General features: G+C 33.5%; 1 protein-coding gene and 1 pseudogene across 1 annotated transcript; one reads left to right on the forward strand and one right to left on the reverse strand.

Moving 5' to 3' along the window:
* Positions 1–3621: 3621 nt before the first annotated feature.
* Positions 3622–5821, forward strand: LOC143541327 (histone H3-like centromeric protein CENH3). The gene is made up of 5 exons (XM_077034177.1): positions 3622–3667; positions 3965–4089; positions 4982–5056; positions 5149–5224; positions 5760–5821. Exons 1-5 carry the CDS (start codon positions 3622–3624, stop codon positions 5813–5815), a joined length of 378 nt encoding a protein of 125 aa, XP_076890292.1. The 3' UTR covers positions 5816–5821.
* Positions 5822–6335: 514 nt separating this feature from the next.
* Positions 6336–25870, reverse strand: LOC143541328 (bifunctional protein FolD 1, mitochondrial-like; annotated as a pseudogene).
* Positions 25871–27044: the final 1174 nt, after the last annotated feature.

Below are 27044 nucleotides of genomic sequence, written 5' to 3' on the forward strand. Positions count from 1 at the left end.
TGGTAGCGTGTTGGGCCGGCTAAACCCCTTGGAAACCTACCTTCGGCTATAAATACCACAAATGGTATGATCATATCTTATCATATTATCATCATATATACCTGATATCTGCTCTAGCAATCTCTTAATATACTTTTATATTTAAAGAGCAATCTAGTCTGATTCTCACGCCGGAGGGTGGTCACAAGGAGGAACCCCCCCCTTCTCAGTGACGAGCTCACGGTGTCTGTTTTGCAGGTTATCAGAAGAACCATCTTCCAAGGGTCTAACCCCTCGTGGGAAACAGCTCTCCAACCCCTAGGTTACCAGTAACCTGCCCGGGGTCCGGTTAGTGTTTCTTCATTAAGCTTATAACTTAAAAGTGACATGTTCAAACTTTGTGGCTAACATCCATTTCTTAACAAATGTTTTATTTATTTAAACCTAAATTTAATGTTTTCTTTATTTACTGTCTTCTATAATAATTCTTATATCAAAAAATAATTACATATTTAAAAATACATAAATCTTTGACTTGATAAACGGCATACATAAAACTAAAAATAGTCATATCGTCTTCGAATAACAAACAAAGTTATCATAGAGTTTCAATTTCTTTTATTTAACTGTCATCGAATTAAATTACAACCAACCATAAAATCAACAACAGCAAAAACCACTAGTTAAGCAAAATAATACCAAGAATATAGGTTTAATTTGGCCATGTGGAGCAGGTTCCTTTTACCCTTCACATGGGCTTGATCCTTGATATCAACAAGGGAACCAGGTGGTCAGATTTAGTGACCCTCGCCCGGGGCCGGTCCTGAATTCATAATATGTGATAATTTAGAGACAAACTCGTATTTAAGCCGACCAAGTGTATGTGGGATTTTGTGCCCTTCACCTGGTGCCGGTCCTGAATTCATGATCCGTAATACTTTGTGCCCCTCACCTGATGCCGGTCCTGAATTCATGATCCGTGGTATTTTGTGCCCCTCGCCTGGTGCCGGTCCTGAATTCATGATCTGTGGCATTTTGTGCCCCTCGCCTGGTGTTGGTCCTGAATTCATGATCTGTAGCATTTTGTGCCCCTCGCCTGGTGTTGGTCCTGAATTCATGATCTGTAGCATTTTGTGCCCCTCGCCTGGTGCCGGTCCTGAATTCATGATATGTGGCTTTTGGTGCCCCTCGCCTTGTGCTGGTCCTGAATTCATGATTCGTGGCATTGTGTGTTCCTCACCTAGTGCCGGTCCTGAACGCATCTCTTGCACTGTTGATGTATCAATGTTGATGGATGGAGTTCTATTCGAAGCTCCTGAGCGCATAACTTTCCATTCCAATGCCTCGGTTGAATGCTTAGACATTTGCACTACAAATAGAAGAAGAAAACCAGTCATAAACAGGACAATTTTCATGATTATTGTTAGCAAGAAAGAATAGATATATCTTAACAATTTAATGGATGGTTATAAACTCAAAGCACTTGTGTATTTATAAGCATTTTGAGTCTTAATCATTTAATGTGTATACTTTCTGCTACTATAAACTCTTTTACTTATTATGGTTATAACTAATTTCTAGCTATTTTTGCCAGAAAAGTCATTAATTTTCACTTAAAACAAGTAATATTAATCATTGATGACGAATATCTCTCATCAATTAAACATATTTGGGTTTAGTTTTTTAATATTATGGTAAAATAACATATCAAGAATTCAATCTTTGTAAATGAAGTCTTTAGACGTAACCTCACCTCAACCAACTTATGAATTTACTAAAATGCTAACATAAAAGTTATTTCCCATTTTTAGATTATTTGTAAAGTTATTATACATTATGTGATTTGTTACTTTATTATTATTTATTTACTGTTTGGTCATATGAAAATATCACAATCCGATGTTGTTCCTTTCATCTTTTGGTTTAAACATTTAACTTTTGTCTATTTCGGTTTTATGGGAATGTAGCTTAGATTTATATGTTTGATTTAGTGTAAGGCTAAAAATTGTCAAGTAAAATATTCATCATTCAAAAGGGCCTTAAATTTTTTATCTTGCTTTATGTCTATAAAAAGGTTGAGCCAGCCATACATCAAGTAATAACATCACTACTTATTTGCTAGGTTCGCGGGCACTGAGAGTACTTGTTTGTGGTCGTATGTTAGTATGTGGTTATAGTTTACTCGTTGGGATGCCCATTACCTATAACTTGTTTTAAAGTTACCCAAAAAGTCGATATGAAAAATCAAGTACTCAACTACACTTCTAGCATATTCTGAAGTTAAAATAAAAGAAATATAACTTATATATTTTTTTTTCATGTTTATCTTTTGTTTAAATTTTATTTATAGATACTTTTATATTTGAAAATTAAAGCAATTAATATAGTTTTGAGATCTGTTAATGACACAATCAAATGAGAATATTACATAACACTAAAGTTACCACGAGTCTTCTGATATAGTATTAGACCAGTTGTTTGTTTTAGGAGAGGTTGTTGATTCAAGCCTTAGCACATGCGAAGGGGTTGGGGGAGGCTACTTTACTCGGTTGTCGCTTCCCCCTTTTATGAAAGCCAGCAGATTGCTTGATTTTGAAATGAAGGTCTCTCATTGATTTAATCTAAATTCATGGGGATGGGTCTTACCAAAAGCAGATAGCTCTTAAACGGGTTATAACATCTCATTAAATTAAAAATTAATATTACCAATTATTTGAGATGAAAAATCCTATAAAATATAGATATACTAAAACTTAATATCCAATTTAAAAAGAAAAAGATATTATTTATAATTAATAAACAATTTTATAGTAAAAAACATAAGTGGGTCATGGGTCACCAAATCCAGATAACTTTTAAACGGGTTATAATATATCATTTATTTATGAAATCATTTCATCATCAAACCCTAAGTATATTATTAACTTTCTTATAATAAAGAAAATTAAAATCCAAAAAATAAATATTAAAAAACGAAAAATGTAAAACAACCATTCGCTCAAACCACCAGATTGCTTTATTTGTAAATGAAGGATTCTCACGCATTTGACCTGAATTCACGGGTAAAGGTCTTACCAAACTTAGATAGCTCTTAAACGAGTTATAACATCTCTTTATTTTAAAAATTAATCTCATCAAATATTTGATATGAAAATCCTATAAGATAGGAATATACTAAAAATTAATATCCTATTTTATTTAAAAAAAGATATTATTTATAATTAAAAAACAATTTTATAATAAATAAAATAAAAGGGTAATGGTTATCACCAAACCCAAATAACTTTTAAACCGTATTACAACATATCATTTATTTGTGAAACCATTTTATCATCAAACCTCAAGTATACTTTCTTATAATAAATAAAATTAAAATCCAAATATATATATATATATATATATATAAATATTGAAAACGAATAACGTAAAACAACCCCTGATATAAAGTAAAATTCCAGTAAAGCCCGGATCCAAATTAACCTCGACCCGAATTCAAGATCCCCGTACCCGAAATATCAATATCAACCGGGTAGAGAATCGACCGTTGTTATCACCTTAAACCGCTTCTTAAGGATTCGAAATTATAATAACACAAACTGCAGTCGACCGTTATCACACCAAAAACCGTTTCAAGATTCAACAATGGCAAGAACCAAACACCCCGCTAAACGCAGCAATCGATCAGACGGTAATTAATTAATTAAATATCCCCCTCTTCGATTCGCTTTTCGATTCCAATTTTGATTCAAAGCCCCGATTTGCAGGTCGAGCTTCCGCTTCAGCCAACACAAACACAGTAATCCTTTCTTCATTAACTTCTTTTGATCATTTTTAGTTATTATTTTGCTAATTTGTTTTTTGAATTTGAGTCTGGCAGCCGAGAAAAACTCCGGCGAAGGGTCAATCGAGTGAGTGATTACGGTTTATGTACATTTTGATTTGGGTTTGTGAAAATTGAGTGTGAATGTGTGATATTGGGATTTAGGTTCGGGAAGAGGGGAAAACAGGAAGCCTCATAGGTTTAAGCCCGGGACTAAGGCGCTTCGTGAGATTAGGCGGTTGCAAAAGTCCACTGAGCTTCTCATTCCGGCGGCTCCGTTTATTCGAACTGTGAGTTTCTGTGGGAATGTTTTGTACATCTAGAAATGAAGCATGTGTAAACGAAGCAAACGAACGTTCTGTTCTAAGGGAGGTTTGTTTATGTTTGTTGCTTAAAAAACGAACAAACATGAAAATAAAATTTGTGTTCGTTTAGTTAAACGAACAAACGTGAACTCGTGTTCGTTCACTCATTTATGTTCGTGAACACGTTCGACTGTGTTCTATATATGTTCGTTTATCCGTGTTCAGTTATGTACATTTATGTTCGTGAACTGTTTGTTTAGATTAAAAAAAAACGAACACACACATGTTTGTTTTTAAAATGAATAACATGAACACAAATATTTGTTTGATTAAGTTTTTGTGTTTTTAAATAAGTTGTGATGAATACGTATTGTGGAGTGTTTAATCTAATATTTGACTAACTGTATTGTGGCTTTTTAACTTGGATTGTTATATACACTTTTTATTGCAAATCTCATCTTTTGCAAGAGAAAAGATAACATATGATAATTGATAAATACATCAGTTTTAGGTAAGTTTTTCTCTTTACTTTTGAACTGTCTAACTTAGTAACTTTTTGATTTGATAAATTCTATGTTACTCACTTACACATATTGAATTTGACTATCTGAGATTAGAAGAACACACATTTAACGCGTGCACAACTTAATTACAACTCATTCACAGCCACCAACCTGTCAAATTATTTGACTCAGTTAGATATAGGGGTTACACTTGTTTTTTAACTGTGTCCGGGTTAGGTTTGGTGTCTCTAACACGAATATATATATATATATGGGACGTGCTCGGTTTCATCAATTCAACCCACTAACTCAAAACATATCAATTAGTGAACCTGACATGAATAAACTAAATGCTGTTTATTAATATCTTGCAGGTAAGGGAGATAAGCAACTACATGGCTCCCGACGTCACTCGCTGGCAAGCTGAAGCTCTACAAGCCCTTCAAGAGGTAAGTTAATTAATATGTCATAATCTTTTAAATTCCATACTTAGATTGAATTGTTTCTAAATATATAACCAAGTAGCCTCATCATGTTTCAGGCAGCAGAAGATTACTTGATTCAGTTGTTTGAAGATTCAATGCTATGTGCGATTCATGCTAAGCGTGTTACCCTCAGTAAGTTTTCATAAAACTCTAAATGTGAGAATCTCGACCCATTTACTATGAATAGATCGATTTAGATCGGTTTAGAAAATTTTCCAACATGGCAATTTTCGACACTGATTGAAAATAATCAGGTTTTGGGTTGTCATACTTAACTTGTTTAAGATATAGCTCTTGTTCGGGTTGACTTGTTTAATTAAACAGGTCGTGTTTGGGTTGACCTGTTTTAAACAGATCAGCCCGTCAACCTTTAGTTAAATAGGTTGACCCGCTAACCCGTTTATGATCCGCTTAATCCATTTTTACAACCCATCAACTCGATTAACACGTTTACCACTTGGTTATCACCCGTCAACCTGCTTGACATGTTTAAATAAATAGGTTAAACGGTTTGTATGCGCGTAAGAGTTGGTGTTTTTGACACGAATAAAAATACATGTGTTCGTGTTAAACAATTCAACCCACCAGCCGACACAATTAGCACTCCTAAACTAATTATGCATTAATTCAATCTGTACTCGTGTTTTTATTATTGCAATTTTTACAGTGAAAAAGGATTGGGAGTTGGCAAGGCGGCTTGGGAAGAAAGGGCAGCCATGGTAGCTAATTAGATGAAGCAGAAAATTGTTGTAGACTGCAGTGTGTATAAGTAGGCATATTTTTATGATGAGACATAGCTACATCATTAGCCTATTAAACTTTTAAGTTGGAATATTGGTTATTCTGTAATTGCTCTATATATATAGTCTGCAAGTTTTATTGACTTTTAATGAAAAATGTACTGTGGTTTCATGGGTCTTCGGGTTCATGGCAGATTTAGGTGATTTAAGACTGTGACCGGTAAAAGTTTGTGTTGTATATTGTGGTTTCGTGTTTCCCATTCATGTCGCTAAAATGAACGTTACTTCACACTGCTTTATCACATGTGCACACCAAGAATGTTGAGTTAGCGGTGTGTAATAATGCTGATGTAGATAATTACAATCAAGGAAAAATGTTCATATAGATAATTACAGTAAACAACACTTTCAACAACTATATTTACCTACCCTGAGTTAGTTTCCAATCTACATGGTATATGTGTTGAATCCCCTTATCTACAAACTAGTCTCATAACAAACTGTCATGATTTTTCATTCCCACTGATACGCTTTGCAGCTTCCACTGAATTCCAAAGTGGCATCGAGATAGTAACGGGTCCCACACCGCCTGGGACAGGAGTAATTAACGATGCTTTACGTATCGCCTCTTCATAACAAACATTTCCAGTCACTCGGGAACCACCTTTGCTTCCTTTGAGCGGGCCCCACCAGATTTCAGTTATTATGGTTAAAGCAGAGAATATTTCAAAATAATCCAAGAAATAAAACTAAAGAAACAAAAATGTACCGTGACCAATGTTGACCCCATGTCGATTATTACGACCCCAGGTTTTAACCAATGACCTTGAACTAGATTTGGAACTCCTACGTCTGAAACTAGAATATCAGCTTCGCGTGTTATTGCCTCCGGATGCTTTGTGAATGAGTGTACTACACTCACTGTTGCATGATGCCTCTGCATGTACAAACACAAGTTAAGAACAAGACTGTCTAATATATGTAAACATAAAACCGAAAAAATAACCGAATTGGTTTAGAAACCGAAAGTTCGGTTATGATTTCTTTGATGACCGAATTAACCAAACCAGTTGATAAACCAATACTTCGGTTATGATTTCTTTAATAACCAATTTTTATGGTTTAATTATGATTATATGTATATAAACGAACTAACCGAACCTGTTGGCAAACCAATAGTTCGGTTATGATTTTTTTGATAGCCGTTTTTTATGGTTCAGTGATGATTATATGTGTATAAGTAACCAAACTAATCAAACCTACGTTAAAGTTAAAAGTTAAAACCAATGCTTATGCCTTTTATAAATAGTTAGTTATAAATTCAGAAACTTTCGTTATATTTTTTATAAATAACATATTAGTTTAATTAACAGTAGTACTAATTTTTATTTAGCTAAATTTATTAATTCACATTAGCTTGAATATACTTAAGGGTGGCAAAACAAACCCATTTGGGTTGTTTTGGGTCAATTTGGATAACTTTTAAAATTGAGATGGGTCAGGATGGATCAAAAGAATTTTGCAAGAAGGTCAAAATGGGTCGGGAAAATACTAGTGAGTTTTGGTTATAGGTTAGAATGGGTTTGTTTATGGGTTAGAATGGGTTAAAGCAAGTTTTATCCAATTTTATTTCACAAAACCCACGGAACCGAATAGAAACCGAGAAATCGAAACCGAAATCGTTGAAACCGAACATATACCGAAACCACCCGAAATGAAAAAAAGCAAAACCGAAGCGAAAAAAAACTGAAAAAACCGAACATGAACCGAGACAAAACCGAGTTTTTTTTTTTTTAAATGAATGAGGAATACGGGAGAAACATTTTAGTTATTTTACTTTTTGCGTTTTCGATTTATATTTTGAGTTATTATTTTTTTATTAATTTTTTTGAATATTTTTTTGAGGGGTTTTTGAATCCTTTGAATTTTAACCATTACTTGGTTCAAGATAGGGGTTAACTTTACCCATCTTGAGTTCTTGACCTATATCCATCCTAAACCGAATGAAACCGAGAAATCGAAACCGAACAAAAACCGAAAACATTGAAACCGAATAGATACCAAAACGAAAAAAAGCAAAAATGAACCGAAAAAAAAAACCGAGCCTAAACCGAGACAAAACCGAGTTTTTTTTTTTTTTATGAATCGAGGACAACGGCGATGACATTTTAGTTATTTTACATTTTGCGTTGTTTATTTATATTCTAAGTTATTAATTTTTTATTAAATTTTTTGAATATTTTTTTGAGGGGTTTTTGAAACCCTTTGTATTTTAACGTTTATTTGGGTCAAAATGGATTAACTTTATCCATCTTGACCCATACCCATCCTAACTCCCTATTTCCTGACCCAAACCCATCACCCAAATCCAACCCAACCCAGTCATATTGCCACCTCTAAATATACTAATGTCTAAACCGAATCATTGGTTGTAGTTTCAGTTTTAGCTCATAACCGAACTGACCCGACCAATATTGATAACACTTTAAATTAACAATTACCTGCAACAGCAACGAAGTGGGCAATCCCGTAATTACTATTCCCAATTACCAGCTTTCTTACCTATAATTTCCACACCATATCGGTTAAGCACCTCGATACACCCACTAGCTGCGCACGGAATAAACAGTGATTCCTTGTGATTCAGCATTGAAACAGCATCAATAACTTGAGATTCTGTCGAATCTTCAGGAAGATCTATTACTAATGAGGTGATCCCGACGTCTTCACAAGCTTTTTTCTTGATGCGGATAAACGAACGGGAATCCTTTTGTTTGCCTATTAATATTATGGCTAATCCGGGTGTCTTTCTGACTGAGTTTTTCATGTTATTAACTGTGGTGGCTAATGCAGCTTTAATGTCGTTTGCTATTGATTTCCCGTCAATTTCTATTGTTGTTTGATGTAATGGAGCATTTTAGAACCTTCTATGTTACCCTTATTCCTCCAGTTTTAACTTATGTTTCTTTTAACTTGAAAAAAAAAAAAAATAAAAAAAAACAAAAGTGCCGTGCATTTATGCATATATCATATATGATTTGTGATTGTTATATTATTATCATTATTTATCTTAATATTATTATCATTATTATTATTAGTATTAGTTTATCTCTTAATCTTTAAACAAGTTTTATCTTTATCTAAATTAAATTCAAACCTTAATTTTTGGCCTATAAATAGAGCCCCTCATTCTCATATTTTTTTCACACCAAATCTCATTCTCTCTAAGCATAATCAAGTAAGTTTTATATGTTTTCTTAGTTGTTCTTCATATATCTTTGATTTTGATCTTGTTCTTTTGAATTTCGTTTAGTTTGTTCCTATGTTCTTGAGTTTTTTTTTGAAGCTTCATAATTGTTCATATACTCTCACCATGATCATCATAAATTGTTAATAAAACCCTTACTTTTTGCTCTAAAAGATTATGATGATCATGTTATTCCAAGAAATCATAATTGTTTTCTCATAATCTTGGATCAAATTATAATTTTTCCATGAACAACTATGAATATTCTTATGATCTTCAAAAAAACTTAAAAAGTTATCATAACTAAAAATTATATTTACATAATTGGTCCTTATACTTTCATAAATGTCAATAAATATCCTAAATTATAATATTTACACTTTAAACCCTATACTTTCATAAATGTTGATAAACATCCTAAACTATAATATTTACACTTTGAACCCTATACTTTCTTAAATGCCAATAAACACCCAAACTATATGATATTACACTTTTAACCTCGTACTTTATTATTTATGAAAACCATTCTAAAACATTTTGAGTTAGTATACAAATAGAGTATAAACCGGGTATGTATGTATCTGACAAGCAAACGGTTCTGTCTAAGGCAAGAGTGGCGTAAATAATCCCATTGGACCCGTGACTCTTACCTGGGAATCAACTTGATGGAGGTCATGCTCTTGGTTTAGAACATTCTAGTATGCGACACTCTAACTAATTTAAAAATCAAACTTAATCTAGGGCATCCCGTAACCGGTTCAACAAACTCTTGCTCGTGTTCGTGTTCATCCGTCAAGCAAGGTGAGTTCATAGCCCCTTTTCATGCTTTTAAACGTTTTATACTTCGGGGTGGAAACATGCAACTTATTTACTTTATGTTTTATACATGCTATTTGATTCAAGATTTATTTCATTATATTCGTTATGTGTAATCATTACAAGTGTATACTTAATCGCATGTACAACCATTAACTTGTTAAGCCCGTGGTAGTATGATGATAGATCTATTGGCCCGACCCGCCTACTCAGGCCTCGGGTAGAGGCATGTGTGTTCAGAATCAGACGATCGTTAAACATTAAACATAATAGTCTAATCGTGGATTAGACGACTCGCTAAACGTGTCAGAGGTTTGGTTGTAATCACTAAAGTATACAAAGTAACTTAACACATATGGAATGTTTTCAACATAAAACTTATTTTTTTTTTCAAAACCTATGTTCTCACCAACTATTTTTAGTTGACACTCTCGCATGTTTTTCAGGTGATGGAAATTAAGTTATGAAGATTCTTGAAGTTTCATATAGGGCATGAGTCAGACTTAGAAGTTGAATGAATAAAGTGCTATGTCATATTTTCTATTTGGATTATATTTGAATAATTCGTTGGTTTCTTTTAATAGGAGTTTTGACATTTAATACCATGTACATGATTTCAATCTACGCACACCCCGGCGTTTCCGCCTTCGGCCGGGGGGTGTGACATTTGATGATCATTATCTGTTTTAATACACATTTTGATCCTTAACCACTTCAAAATAAAATAATTTAAATACATATTATTTAATATAATATTATTAAATTGAAAAGGCACGTTTAGCGCACGAATGGTATGAAGCAAAGAGAAAGAAACGTGCAATGACGATTTCTTAGTTACTCTAAATTAAATAATTTTGCTATAACAATATACAATGTGAGTAATAACAATTACCATGCACTTTATAAGTTGTGTAATTGTTATTAATCTAGTTCATTTTATTATTTTACAACAAAATGAACTAGATTAATAATAATTACACCAGACTAGGTGTAAAGTGTAACGCAATTATGATTATTATTATTATTATGTCTTAATGTAGTTACTCTATTCAGATTAATTACGAAAATGCCCTACTTTTTCTTCACTTAGTATACTTCATACCATAAATATTGTTTATACTTGATCCTAACACATTTGTAGGCCAGTAAACAAAGTTCATTTATGTTCATTTATTTAATAAACCAACAAACATGATCTTATGTTTCTTTTGTTCATTTATTTTCGTTAACTTTCGTATATGTTTGTTCATATATGTTAATTACTTTCGTTTGTGTTTCTTTGTGTACATTTATGTTTGTTCATGCTCATTTAAGTAGGTCCATATACATTCAACTTTCAAAACAAATGAAATATTTGTTGGATTAAGTGTGTGTCTTTGTTTAAAGTTAAATGAACAAACACGAGCATACTCATAATGTGTTCTAATTCGCTGTTTAAACACTGACCTCAAAATAAGATAAGTATATAGTAATTAATAAAAACCATTGGCCGGCCAAAACAAAATTATTATTATTATTATTATTATTACTAACTTTCTATTTCTATCCCTATCTATCTGGCATCTGGAAGATAAGAAAGAGCTTTCTTTAACTTGAACAACAATAGTCTCATATATAAAAAAAATTGTCAAAAATTAAAACCCAATTTTGTGTAATGTAATATAGCAAATGAATGCTGCTGCTTCTTACAGTAGGGTGTTAGAATTGGAGAATCTTGTGGGGGATGGGTTTGCCAGATATCCGGGCGGTCTAAGGAAACAAGAGGGAATCTGGTTGGCTTTGGCCTCACACAAGAAGAATTGAATGATCGGTTGCACACTAGTATGCGCAAACAAACACTTGGCAGCTTAAACATGGAGAAGAAGAATATTATTATTATGAGTCAAAGCAATGATTCCATATATTTCTTAACAGTACCTTCGATTTTTTTTTTTGGTTGGTTTGTGACGAGGTGTTACCGATGCAAACTATAATCTACGAGAGTGTTATTGATTGAGTCAAACTTTTATTGGGTTTGGATTTTTCAAAGCAACTACATAATTTTTTTTAAACAGAAATTCGGATATCCGTTTCACTATCCGAACGGATATTTGAAATTTCGGATATCCGAAGCTCTGGGATATCTGACTTTTCACCCCTAATATGGACAATGAGTTTGTTGCAGGTCAAGTTGCGTTTAAGGTGGAATCAGGCAATGTTGTAAAACACGATAAAACTTGTATAGAAAATCAACGCGTATTGTTTGTCCTTTTACCTTTGATGCATTTGCTTTGTTAGGCCTCAAGGTTATGGACATTTGGACAGGGTTTAGCAGGTCATACGTAGTAATTTTTCTTCCCTAAAACCCAAAATTTTATTTATTTGAAAAAAGGTTGAGAGCAGCTTATTGCCCGTTTACCTACTCATTATAATTATAATTGTTTGGATGATATCTTTGAATCAGTCAATGTTAATTAAATGTAAATTTGGGCAAATATCATAAAGAAAAATCAATACCTTCCTCTTAAAGAAGATATATTAATTTACAATCCTTTTCGTAGAACAACAAAAGGTGAGACCAATCTTTGTTTCATTGTTTGCACACCTAAATGAAGAACCGAGCCCATATTGTGATGCCCAATTACCCTAAAGCCCATCATCAAAAAAGGTGTTCTTCAACCCACACGAATTCAACGTCCATTTCCTAACAAATATTATATAGCTTTTCACATGAGGTTGGTTTTAAATATCAACCGTCGAAAAGTTAGAATCATTTGAAAACATAAAAACCACTTTTGGCTCTAGGATCTGTTTGATTAATATTTTTAGCACGTCACTCATAATAATTTGAATTATGAATACAATATAGTTTATAATATCGTATTCGCAATGAATATATTGTAGTTTCTAATAATATATCCAATTTGTGTTTAATTTTACACACCTGAATCCGCTATATATGATCTAAAAAATGCTAGCAGCATAGCTTGTTGCATGTTTGTCTTCTGCATCAATTTAAACACTATTTTTATGTACTTTAATTCTTGATAAGAAAAAGATTTATTTTGGAGGAAAAATAAATTTCTTTTGATTAGTTATGGCAACATGACACCAATCACAAACTGATTCAAATTTCTTATTAATTTTGTAATTAACGTTAATTTCTTAATATAATAACAATCATGCACTTATTTAATTATTTTTATTTTGTTCATTTAATTTGCTACTTAATTCTAATATAAAAAAAGGGACATATATGAATATGATATCATATTCAATCTCCATTTGTAGGGCATCTTAAAAGATTATGTATTCGCTGGAGATATTTCAGAACATCACTATCCAACATTTAATGTTAAATAATTTTATTGTTAGTATAAAAGACTATATGAACTTTTTAAAAGCATTTTAACTTTTTAAGAGAGAGATTTAATTTCAATTTAAAACGATCATCAATGGGCAATGAGTTTTATCACCGGTATTGAGAGGAGAAGTGAATATTTGAGCTGGATGCTGCAAGTTTTCAAATTTGAATCTGTTGTCAATTAAATTTTACTACGTTGGACTTTCGGCTGGTTTCATAGAGATAGTGAGTTTAGGCTACCCAATGGCCAGCACTGTCTAGAAATGAGAATGTATAATGTCGTCTTTTGATACTGAATTACCCCAATTAATTGTGCTATATTCATTAGTGATTAAAAAAAACGCTGACTATGGAAAGGTAATAAGAGCGGGCACACTTTGCCTTACCTAAAATGTAGAAACTAGAACTAGAAACCCAACCACAACTTACGAGTCATGCTTCCGGACGGCAAAACTTGTTTGACTAGCCCTAATACAGGCAGTGTTTTGTCTTTTTCATACATAATCTATATAAACAAGGTTTTTGTCTATTTTTAGTACCTTGGTACGGAATTTATTAGAAAAAGGAAAAAAGTTGGAAAAACTTGTTAAAACATTCATACAAATTGCTTATCAAATAAAGTAATCTATATGATCGAACAAGATGCTTGTCTATTTTTAGTACCTTGGTATGGAATTCAATAAAAAAATTGAAAAAAGTTAGAACTAAATAAACATTCATGCATATTGCTTGTCAACTACGAAAGAGTGTTAATCATGTCAGGTTGGCATATTGAGTATTTTGAGTTGATGGAATGAATATAAAAACCCGAATCAAACCCACATATATTCGTGTAATGTTCGTGCCAAATACACTTAAAATCAGGTCTTGTTTTTGTCGAGGTTTTGGTTGACTCGTTTAATTCTCATTCATGGAAAATTTATAGCATCTTATGACTTGGTAACAAATTAATAAACCAATAAATAAAGCTCAAATAAACAATTTTTAGTTTTATTTTTTAGAACGACGACTTTCTTGTATTTAGGCTACTGCACTCTCCAAATTTGGAGAGTTCCAATGCCCTACTCAGGCCAAACTATGTTGTCTTAATCGGGTCCATGCTGGATTCAGAGTTTGGATTGGGCGTTCCCTCGGGAAACCATACCGTCGACTGCCACTTGGCAGTCGTTGTGCCACCACAAGAGCAGAACTCTCTAGTGTAACACATAGTGAAACGAAAACCCAGGTGAGCTCAGGGTTCGAACTGACAACCTTTGCATAAGACTAGCTCAAATCCTTCATTGCCAATATTCTTCAAAAAGTGACACAAGTGAAGTTCGAACTTGAGTCTCCACTAAAAAATCCAAGCCTCCTTCAATTAGACCACATGTGAGGGCTACACATTTTTTTAGTTGATGTCTTTTTAATGATTTTTGTTGCTTACTTATTCCCATTTCTAAATTACCAAATATAACCAGGCAACATAGATATAAAGGTCATAACTGTAAGTGTGTGCGTCTTTCCAACTTCACAAACGGACTCTACACATGGAATCCCTACACTAGTGCATGGGTTTTAACAAGCTGCGCGTGCAATAACGTGCTTCACACCACTTTCTATCAAGAACACATGCATGATTGAAGATTGAATTATTAAAATAAATGTTTCATCAACATAGAAAAGAGTAGAATGCATTATCAAAAACATAAACACTATCACTTTACTAAAAATAAATTATTAATTCATGCTAAGCTTCATCTTTACCCAAATTACACAAGAAGTCTATCTAAGAATGGTCATACTAAGTTATTTACAAGCAATTATCATGGAAGAGATCATGGTGAACAAGTTCCTTGGGGTTTCTCTTGCTTTTCTTTCTTACTTATAACTACAACGAGCGTTTATGGAGAGATGACAAGCTCCAAAGGCTATTCACATAGCCTAATAGGGTGAAAATATCGATGTACTGGTGTGGAATAAGATGATTGAATTGCTGGATATGTACCATACTGGCATACTTCTAGGCCAAGTCGGTTAAAAAGGCACGATCGTGTTTAGGTGAGCACAACCGTGAATATCCTTTCTATCCCCCCAGTGAGTATATATTATCTCATCCTATAGATTCCTGTCCATTAGAGGCTTGGAAGCACGCACGTTCTTGCACTTGCTTGGCTACCTGGAATAACGACTTGTCAGCTTTGTCAATTTTAAAAACGTCTGGATTTTGTCTTGACTTGAACACGCCCATTATATGCGAACCTAACACGTGTTTGAATGGAATTAAATCCAAATCCCATTTCAAATTATGTGAATTTCACAAACCAAACGAGACCTTAAAAGAACTAAATCAATCAACAACATTATAATTGATTTGTTAAACTAGTTAACAACCTTGAAGAATTAACAAACCCTAATTTGTTGGATAAGTTTATTAGAAAAACAATTTTTAGCGCATATATTAAGTTCGTGGTCTATGTCATGTAAAGAGGATTAAAACCACTTCACAACAATGAATAATTTTCAAATTTTATTAAGATGAACAAAACATAAGAACACAAACAAAATTTTAACACAGTGTCCCAAATATAACCCAACGATGTAGGTATTACAAACGCTACTCGGTATTAAGGATAAGTAGGTGCCTGACCTTACCTCTAACATGCAATCACACCACATTCACTACATACGAATGTTTTACAAAGACGTTGAAAATAAAAAACAGACCATGTTAACTAATTTGTACACAATATGCGTACCGCTAAAACATCTTATAGCTAAACAAACACAAAATACACTCCAACCCTTGAGCTAATAAAAGTTGCGCACTTTGAACCCTTAACTATCCGCAACCATCCACATATAAACCAAACATCATTTAACAGGAATTAGAAACAACATAATTAATTGTAAAAAATATTCAAACCTACACAAAAAAATGAATTAGAATTATTATATAATCTAAGGCAATTGCATAATTTTTTTAACAGCTCGTGTACTATCTAATTTTACTCTTAGATTACACCCATTTTTTCAACCACGAGACTTGAACTCTTGCCCCATAGATATGCAAAACTTTATCCAATATCTTGATATTGTTAGTCAAAGTCCTTTTTATTTATGAAAAGAAATGTATAAAAGATGATGGTAGTTTCATGACAGAATAAGAAACATATAAATTAGAGGATGCTGATAAATGAAACTAAATTTCTATACCAACTCCACCATTTGGGAGAGCGGGTGGGTTGGAGCAAGCGGCGGTCCCGATATTTTTTTTACGGAGTTAGTTTTCATTGCTTTGATGCCTTATAACACATGGTTCGAATATTCAGTTCAGGTCTCATAGAGAAAGATAAATTACTTTTACTATTGTGAAAAAAAAAACTAAGAGCTAATTGAGTATTTTAGGTAATCATTATCACATAAACAGTAAGTATTTTGAAATGATAAATGAAGTACTCAGAGCATTCTTATTTAATTCTTCATCTCTATCTCTATCTCTATAATTATACTAAAAACACTATCTTTTCTCTCTCATTTTCAATTAAATAATATTTTTTTTACTTTTATCATTACCTATTATCTCTCATTCACTCACAACCACTTTCAAAAATATTAAAAAATTATAGAGATGAACAGTACGTTTCTTCAAATTTAACCATAAACAGTAATATTTTATCTTTCCTCCTCTCACAACCATTTTTAACCATCTCTAAAAAATAGAGAACCCCCTCACATAATCTAGGGAATCCTTTGAGAATGCTCTCAATGGAACGTGAGACTAATTTTTTTATTCATTTTTTTTTTCAAACGCAAGGCAGTTAGATTCATCTTTCATAAGAAAGTTGAAAACTTTGATGATCAACTTTCCAAAATTTTAGTGGTTGGTCGAAAAACTGTAATATAAGTTACACACATGAAGTAAAAGAACAGTGTCGGGTTAGTTTACCCAGACCCTATAGCAGGTCCTCACATGGTTGAAGCTCCATCGTTTAAGGATGTGGTTATTGGACCAACTTCCCAAATTTGTAGGCAAAATTAGTTTAAAGTATAATAAACCGACTACAAACACACAAATTTTCACATCAGAAATACACATCCTCGTCAGCAACTTCTATTATATTCTTTCACCTTTATGTTAATAAATTCTCAAGTTATGTGGTGTTCATACATTCTCCATAGCCGAGCATCTTGCCTTAGCCTACTTTAATTCTGGTTCAACCAGTGAGTCGGTAAGTTGACCGGTTCGTTGTCCGGTCCAATTGTAAAAACATTGATCATTGGATGAAAAAGGAGTAGAAGGGCGTGGCCATGAATTTTCTATTTCTGTTTTAACATATTTATCTTTTAGAATTCTTTATCTTTTGGCATTAAAAGTGAAATAGAGATTTTGCACTCACTTGAAAGCAAAACTTAACGGGAAATTCCCATAATAACCATTTTAGAATCTGCTTTTTTAAATTTGCCCATCTTTTATAAAGAATTCCTAAAATGTCCATTACAAAATAGGCGGGATGACTTTTTAATAATTCAAGACCACTAGTAAGTAGAGCCAATAAAAAACGAACACATGTCCATAAAGCTAACGCGACGATTGGTTCGTGTAGCCAATTTAAGTGCCAACAAAGCAGTTGGCCCGACGACTGCATTCATGTCTATGTCGGGCCGACTAGATCGTGAACATGCCGACTGGATCATGAAAACGCCGATTAGTAAATTATGTTGGACAACTAGATCATGTTAAATGAATATTTTGAAAAGGCGTTATCAAAAATTAGGGACGACTAGATCGTCAACATGGGCTAGATCGTGAACGTCGACTAGATTGTGAAAATGCTGAGTAGATCGTGAATGGCCGACTAGATCGTGAATTTTTCAAAAATGCCTACAATATATCAGTTAATATAAAGTCACAAAAAATTAACAAAGTTATATGATTAATATCATTGAATTTCCTGTTACAAATATATCAATGACAATCTCAAATTTTTAAAAACAAAATACATGATATTTAAATAAGTTGGTGTGCGTGATTGGAACCAGCGACTAGATGTGTCGCTTTCTCTACATCCTTGACTTTGGCGACATAAACATCATAATGTTGGGTGTTCAAGGTTTCAGTTGGGTCGCCTCTCTAATTATCCAGCATGACCCCTCGACGAAACCTTCCCGGCGAAATATGACGGATGGAGCAAAGACGGTGGTACCTGGAGTAGTGTGATATGGTGTACACCCCCATATCCACACTTATAGCTCACATCCTAATTCTAAGGCCACCTAATCTAGCAATAGAGACGAACCATACTAACATATGTTGATTTTGGGTCTGAACGTGGTTTTGTTTTTTTACAAATCTCGAAGACATTTTGCAAGGATATTGGTTTTGGGTATATTTTGATTGTTCATATTATCTATCCCGATTCTTGCCTATTTATAGTATAAATGTTGGTATTTTTTCAATTTTTAAAATGTTTTTTTTTTACTATACACCCGTAACTAAAACCATTTACAAACCATTTTAAAATGATAATCTAGTCGTCCCGTGTGTTTTGTATCATGATCTAGTCATCCCGGTTTTTTTGTATAATCATCTAGTCGTCATGTTCACGATCTAGTCGTCCCTAATTTTAGATAACGCTTTTCAAAATATTCATTTGATATGATCTAGTTGTCCAACATAATTTACTAGTCGGCTCGTGTTTTTAACAATGTGATCTAGTCAGTTGTGATCTAGTCGGCATGTTCACGATCTAGTCGGCCCGACATAGACATGAATGTAGTCGTCAGGCCGATTGCTTTGTTGTCGCTTAGATTGCCTTCACGAACCAGTCGTCGCGTCAGCTTTATGGGCACGTGTTTGTTTTTCATTTGCTCTACGAACTAGTCATCTTGGATTATTAAAAAGTCGTTCCGCCTATTTCGTAATGGACATTTTGGGAATTATTTGTAGAAGATAGACAAATTTAGAAAACCACTTTCTAAAATGGTTATTATGGGAATCACAACTACACTAAATGAGCCGAGCCTTAGACTACTTTTATTCACAACCCAACCCAACTCAACTTCTTAATAAAAAATTATTTTCTTCCTCTTCCACCTACACAACCTAACCCAACCCAGCTTTTCACTTTTATTCACAACCCAACCAAAATCAATTATTTTAATACATATATCTTATTAGCTTTTAATTTATTCTATAAAATTTAGTAAAATTAATAAAAATATTTATTTTTTAAACAATATTATTTAAGTATAAAAATCATTTAAAAAGATAATATCAAAATTCTATTAAAAAAACCTTGAAATTTTTACAACTATTAAAAAAAACAAAATTTTATATATAATAATATTAAAAAATACATATTTTTAAAAGTGCTCCGTTTCTAATAAAAATGATATCGAAATATTCATAAAAATAAACTAAACAAGACTATGTTTTTAGATTTTTGAAATAAGTCAAATAATATAAATTATTAAATAAAACTCAAATTATATAAAAAACAAATTGTTGGAAAGAAAAAAATAAAAGAATATTTAATTAAAATATGGGTTGTGACCTAGGTTGGGATTGTAACCCGGGTTGTAGTGTGAACATGATTTAATCTTTTTATTTATTCTTTAAATAGTGTCATGACCTCCTAAGAGGTCACCAATAAAAGTAGTATTAAGGACAGTATGCATGGTAATGTTATCTTGAGTAAAGAACCGTAGTGTAATTTTTCATGCCTGAGGACCAAACATAATGTGTGGCCGTATGGGTAAGCCACACGTACAATTAGCTTTATTTTCCAGATTAAAGGGGTAAGACTATCATCTAAGTATCTAACATATACTTAAAATGGGTAAATGTTTTTGTGAACCTTTTAAAAAACCTCATTTGCTCACGAGCAAAGTTAAAAGGGCAATTTGTTTATATAAAACATATTAAGACATGAATGTTCCAACTATAGCTCTTACGGAATCACCGTGATATGCTTTTTGATCAATTCGGTAAACAACGATTCCGAACCGTATCTGTATCGCACCGATCCCGGAACTCAAATAGTTGGTACCGAATCGGTACCAACGGTACCTGTTTGTACTGATTTGGTACCAATTTCATAGGTAAATACTGGTACCAGTACAATATCGATCCCAAAACCTCAAATAGTTGTGCCCGAATCGGTATTTACGGAATCGGTACCGACGGTTCCCGTTTCGATACTGGTTCAATACCGATATCATGTACCATTTGCTTATCCTTGGTCGTACGTGTATACTCAATAATGCAAATGACAATCATTTCGCCTAGAAGACAAACTTCACATTTAAGAGGTTTATCATTACCTGAAAAGTCGTTAGGATGATATGACAACTCATAATTTTTTTGCACAAACTTTATCTTCTCCAAGTAAATCTGTTAATGTGTTTTGAATCTTTGGTTTAGGCTTGTCACCTGACATCCATATCACTATTCACTACTTGAATTAGGAAATGTTAAAATACAAAGAAAGATAAAAATTGTGGTTTAAAAAAAACTTTTAAAAATAAATTCAAGAAAAAAAATATATATATATATAACTCAAAATACAAATCAAAACAAAAAAAGATAAAGAAAATAACAAAAACAAACAAAAAACACAATGATAAATAAAAAAAAGACACAATATAGTAAAATAGAACACAATGTCAAGCAAAATATAATATAATGTTGAGTAATATAAAACAATATTAAGAAAAATAAAGGCACAGTGCCAGGAAAAAAAGACACAATCAATGACGAAAATAAATAAAAAAACACAATGAATAATAAAGACACAATAATTTTTTTTTCTGAGAACAAGGAAATCGAATGAAACAGTTTAGTTTTTTAGTTTTTTTTTTGAGTTATTATTATTTTTTTTTATTTTTTAGGAGTTTTCTTTGTGGTCATAAATCATTCTAATTTTTGTCCCCATTTTTAGATTAACTTGACCCTTGTATAAATATGCAATAAGTATATAATATAATGTTTGGTAGTATTTTAATGATTTTATTAAAAGGTTCTCTTTGAATTGGTCAGCACCAATATACGTTTGATTCATTAAAAGAAAACTTTTGAATCAATTATGAAGCCTCTTACCCGACCATATTTATAAACATATTGAATGAAACATCTGAATCAGTCAGCCTTCTTAGAGCATTCTCAGCTCATTCCCTATATTTTTGTGATGGGGGTTTTGTAAATTATATGGTATTGTTATGAGTGGTTGTGAGTAGAGGAGAGAGAAAATGTTATAGGGGAAAGTAAAATTTGGGGATTCACTATTCATACCGTATAATTTTTTAATATTTTCTAAAAGTGGTTGTGAGTGGAGGAAAGAGAACAGATAATGATAAATATATAAAAAATATTATTTAATTAAACAGAAGAGAGAAAAAAACAATGATTTTTAATGTAATTATATGAAATATATGGATATAGAGTAAGAAATAAGCTAAGAATGCTCCTAATAGCTCAAATGGTAGATTTTAAACAGCCCCTAACTTATATATTCATGGTTATCAATTTAATTTAGTTATATATTGTTAAGAATCATATGATTGTTTATAACATCTTATGAAAAAATCTAAGGCAATACTACGAGCGGTGTCGAACCACATCTAAGCCACCCGAGATCATCTTAATAAAAACTTGATGAAACGTAGGTTAAATGAACTCGAGGCTCAGATGAAGGTCATTTATTAGAACTCGAGGCTATAATGAAGCTCACTTAATAAACAAACTCGAGCCATTAAACTTATGAGCATAAACGAGTTTATTACCTTCGTAAATACACTACTTTTATACAAAATCATATATAATAAGATTATTATTATTACTATTATTATTATCATAATAAAAACTATATTACATTACATTATCTTAATTAAGTTACATTATATATAACTTTAATTTAAGTATATTTAGAAAAAATAGATTTTAATCCCACCTATTTAAGATTGCCTGATAATAATCACACTTTAGATAATTTTTGCCACTCGTTACACCTTTAAACTTTAAAAAGAAAATTTCTTAACGTTGCTCCAAATGACGAAACGATGCTTCAATCGGGTGTCCAAACTTCCAATTAACAAAAAAACAAGCATCTTGAAACATCGTTTCGTGATAAGCTTTACGTCAATCGACTCATATCCTCCTACCAATCAAAAGCCCTAAATCATCAGTTTTAAATAGGGAAAAACTAAACAGAGTTAAGTCTTTTTTTTAATGGGTGTCCAATTAAAACAAATAGTGGGAAATGTAGGACCGGTGGCAACAATTTTCTGAGATGGGATTATTATCGGCTAACCTAAAAAATATTAGATGAATAAAATCCAATTTTCCTATTTAAAATATATTAGAATAAATATATAAAAAAAAATAAGCAAGCCGAATTCGTGCCTATAAAATTAATTACGAGTCATGCTCAAGCTTAATACTAGACTCGATTTAACCTACGCTCACAAGTTCTCCATCCCACGTGTTAAGATGAATCACAGGACAATCGATAGGGATGACAATGAAACCGAACTCGGTGGGAATACCGGAAACCTAAAATGAGAGTATGAGACCGAGTATGGGATTACTTTTGAAAAATTTTTACAGGTATGAGATTTGTGATGATCTTTAAACAAAGGAATTTTCTTTAACTTTCGTTGGGATCTGTTTGTTTATATTTGGATTTTGGCACTCTAAGTAAGGATGTTGAAAGTAATAAACTTAGATATAGGATTTAAGCATATGAAAAGATATAATAGTGCATACTCTATTGTCAAATTGGTGTCCAATTCATTCACGTGAGTAATTAGTATGTACGTATGGATATATGTAGGGGTGTGTGTTTGTTAGAATTAAAACTAAACATAACATAACTAATAAGAATTTATGAATATTCAAACTATAGGTGTTAGTTAAATAAAGAATTGGTTGGTGTTCTGAGTAAAGTTATGCCATGTTATCCTACTTCTTGCATGACAAAAAAAAAGGTTTTTGTAATTCAAAGTTATATATATAAATGTTTATATTTTGAAAACTTAAAACTTTTGGATAATTAGTAAAACGATTATATGACAAGTAGTTTTATTAATAGATCATGATTTATAAGTGTGGCCGTCGCGGGAAAATTAACGAGTCGCCGAATTTAATTAAGTTATATATGTTTAACTCGTAACATAAATGTAAATAAATGATAGGTTCTTATACGTGTTATGGACGACTTGTTCATTTTTGCTTTGATTGCTAAACCAAGGTACGGTTTCTGTTTTTGTTTCCTCTTAGTACTATTTATATTCCGTTACTTTGTGGTACGGATTCTGTTTTTCTTCACTCATAGTATATTATATGTCGTTACTTTGTAGTACGGATTTCCGTTACGCGTCGGTTATATTTTGAATTCAGTTATGTTATATTATATAATATATTTTTATAGCATGCAATAGATTATCTATTTTATACTCCTTATTGCATGTTCCGGTTTGAATATGCTTAGTTATATGATTTTAGTTTTTGTACTCTGTTACCCGAGCAAATTCTGACTTGTCGTTTGGGCGTCAACGAGATGGCACTTATCGTGACAGTGCGTAATCAAAGTTCACGGCGTCTCTGGCAGTACTCATGTAGTACCTTAGCCATTTAGAGGCGTATAGATCGATCTTAGCTCCGACTCCTGACTCCTGACTTCTGTTTGAGATGGAACAATGTGTGCACGCCACCCACACCGTCTCCTTGGTGCATGGACTAGCTAGCTGTGTACCCCTCTGTTTAGGCTCTGGGTGCTTCCGTATTACACGACCTATTTATTTTAACATCATCGTCGTGTATTTTAGTAATTATATTTTGTTTCGCTATATTTCTGGTTCGTTTTGATATGTGTATACGCATTTGGTTAAATTTGAGTATATTCAGATTACGTCCCGATCGTGTATCGGATTATGTTTCGCATCTAATTATAGTTCGGTCTAAAACGTGGTTTTATATCCGCAATAGTTTCAGTTTTATTTCAGTATGTGTTTTGTCTTATGTATGCCTTTACCTGTACTATTGTTCTCTCCGTTACTGGGCAATTTTTGGCTCAGCCGTATTTTCTTGTTTGTGTCTGTCTTATTTGCTATCAGGTAATTCGGGAAATCGGGGAGATCAGTGATGAGAGTAAAATGAAGCTCAAGAATAAGGACTTGATTTAATTTTCTTTAAGCATTTAATAAATTTGACTTAGAATTTCTTTCAGTGTTTTTAACTCTTTTGGTTGCCATGGGATTCTTTTCATTTCATTTAAATGGTTTTTGTTTGGTCTATGATATCTGTAATAGTGACACGTCAGCCTGCTCCGGGTTGGGGTGTTACAATACGTGAAGTGCGGATTCCTTTGTTGTGTAGTATTGGTTCTAGTCCATTTTATATTCGATGTCCGTCACTTCGTAGTGCGGATTTTTGTTATCTAGTTCGGTTTATTCGTATGATATGGTTATATTAATTTTATAGCATGCAACTGTAACATCCGGCCCCTCGCACCACCAATATTGTCCGCTCTGCCCACGAAGAGCTCACGGATTTGTTTTTGGTTTCCCAAAACGCGTTGGTGATGTTAAGAGGCAGGACATTACTTATGAACCAGTGATCTCTCTTGTCCACGGCCGATGTGGGATAGCCTAAGAGTGGGACGATGTTGTGTTTGCCAAGGGTGTTACAGACAACCCCCCTTTGGACTCATCGGGCCTCGATGAGGCGTGTCCCAACATCCCGAACGGCACAAGAGTGGCTTTGATACCAACTGTAACATCCGGCCCCTCGCACCACCAATATTGTCCGCTCTGCCCACGAAGAGCTCACGGATTTGTTTTTGGTTTCCCAAAACGCGTTGGTGATGTTAAGAAGCAGGACATTACTTATGAACCAGTGATCTCTCTTGTCCACGGCCGATGTGGGATAGCCTAAGAGTGGGACGATGTTGTGTTTGCCAAGGGTGTTACATACATAAACGAACGTTCATGAACATAAATGAACAAACGCAACATGTTTTCATATTCGTTCGTTTAATTAAGCGAACACAAATTTTTTATTCGTGTTCGTTCATTTATTAAATAAACGAACATAAACGAATTTCCCACCGAACGGTTCACAAATAGTTCACCGAACGTTCGGTTCGTTTACAGCCCTAGGAAAAGCACATATCGTAAGGAGAAATTCTTTAATAAATACAAGCTACATATTTATTTCTATAGTGATACAATAATACAAGTCATTCTATACTATCTAATAAATAAAAGTCTCTCATAACCCGAGTCGTATTCATATCCTTTTGCCAAGACATCGCCGCTTGAAAACTCCGGTAATCACCTACCCTCTTCTCTGGCAACCACCAACCCTCCAATAAACAATGACGTTTTCCGGTCGACCAGTACGGAAATTATCACCGCTGGTGGCCGTAATTCACCATTTTTTTAGCTACGGCTCAATAGGCCTTGAAGAGTCTCAACATCAACACCTAAGCAACGGAGGATATGATCTTGATTCTCTCTAATTTCAATAATTAGCTATCTAATGTTTATCTTCCGGTATCCTCGAAATTACCTAGACCAACGAGGCCAAAATCCATCAACATGCAGCCTCGTTCAACCATGCCAGCTGGCATATTCTCGTCAAGATACCCCATGATGTCCTCTGAAGTGCATATCAAGGATGATATCCCTATGCAGACGTCACCTTATCCTGAGGATAACCTCGACAAAGGAACTGGTCGCCAAGGCTCAGGATACCAAGGGCCCAGCCACGATCTCGGTAACAATTCTTTTAATGCAAATTTATACACTAACCGTGGATCTGTGCAAGATAAGGGAATATCCCCCGAGATAGCCAGGGAACTACAGAAAATGAAGGATATGATTTCCAGTATCCCAGGGATAATACGTCCCATAGCTGAAGTGCCCGCAAGTAGCCATAAGTTATCCAGGTTTACTTAGCCTATATGCGATGTGGAGATCCCCAAGAAGTTCCAGACGCCCAGCATGAAACTCTACAACGGCACTACGGATCTTGAGGAACACGTAGCTCAGTACAGAGAAAGGATGGAGATCAACCCTATCCCCATTAACATCAAAGAAGCTTGCCTATGCAAGGGATTCGGTTCAACATTAACGGGGCCAGCCCTCAAATGGTTATTGAGTATTCCTTCCAACACAATTACATCATTTTCTCATTTGATTAATTTGTTCAATAACCAATTTTCTTGTAGTAGATCTTTTGAGAAGATGACAGGTGACTTATATAGAACTGTTCAGCGTAATAATGAATTCTTAAGGGATTACATAACCAGATTTAGCAGGGAAGCTTTGGAGATCCCCAACCTTGACATGGCAGCTGCTGTCGAAGCCTTCAAGATGGGACTAAGGAAGGATTCTCCTTTCTATGATAACCTTGTCATGACTTCATGCAGGAACCTTGATGAAGTCAGAAACATGGCATTAAGATATATTCGGCTAGAGGATGATAAGAAAGCTCATGGAAGCTCGGTTATCCCAAAGTATGAATCTACCAATAGAAAGTCAGACACTCCACAGAAGTACACCAGGCCCAAGCCTTATTCCAAGCAGGATAATCCCAGGATAAATGATGTGGAAGAAGATGAGGATGATGAAGAGTATCATAAAATCTCTGAATATTGTTTTAATATTGACATTAGTGGTGTGATTTGTGCAATTCAGGATCTAGGTGACAAGGCCAGATGGCCTAAGAAAAATGAAAAGCCCGGATCCATCAAAGACAAGTCCAAATGGTGTGAATTCCATGAAGACTTCGGCCATCGCACTGAAGATTTCCTAGCACTTCGG

This window comes from Bidens hawaiensis, unplaced genomic scaffold, assembly GCF_021521415.1.
Source record: "Bidens hawaiensis isolate Kalapana, Puna unplaced genomic scaffold, B.hawaiensis_p1.1 tig00012550_1, whole genome shotgun sequence".
NCBI lineage: Eukaryota > Viridiplantae > Streptophyta > Magnoliopsida > Asterales > Asteraceae > Bidens > Bidens hawaiensis.

What these genes read in the sequence shown, in the direction of transcription:
- LOC143541327 (XM_077034177.1), top strand. Translation starts at nt 3,622, where the DNA reads ATGGCAAGAACCAAACACCCCGCTAAACGCAGCAATCGATCAGACG. An exon ending in ACGCAGCAATCGATCAGACG is followed by an intron (nt 3,668 to 3,964) that starts GTAATTAATTAA and finishes ATTGGGATTTAG; the next exon opens with GTTCGGGAAGAGGGGAAAAC. An exon ending in TGCTAAGCGTGTTACCCTCA is followed by an intron (nt 5,225 to 5,759) that starts GTAAGTTTTCAT and finishes CAATTTTTACAG; the next exon opens with TGAAAAAGGATTGGGAGTTG.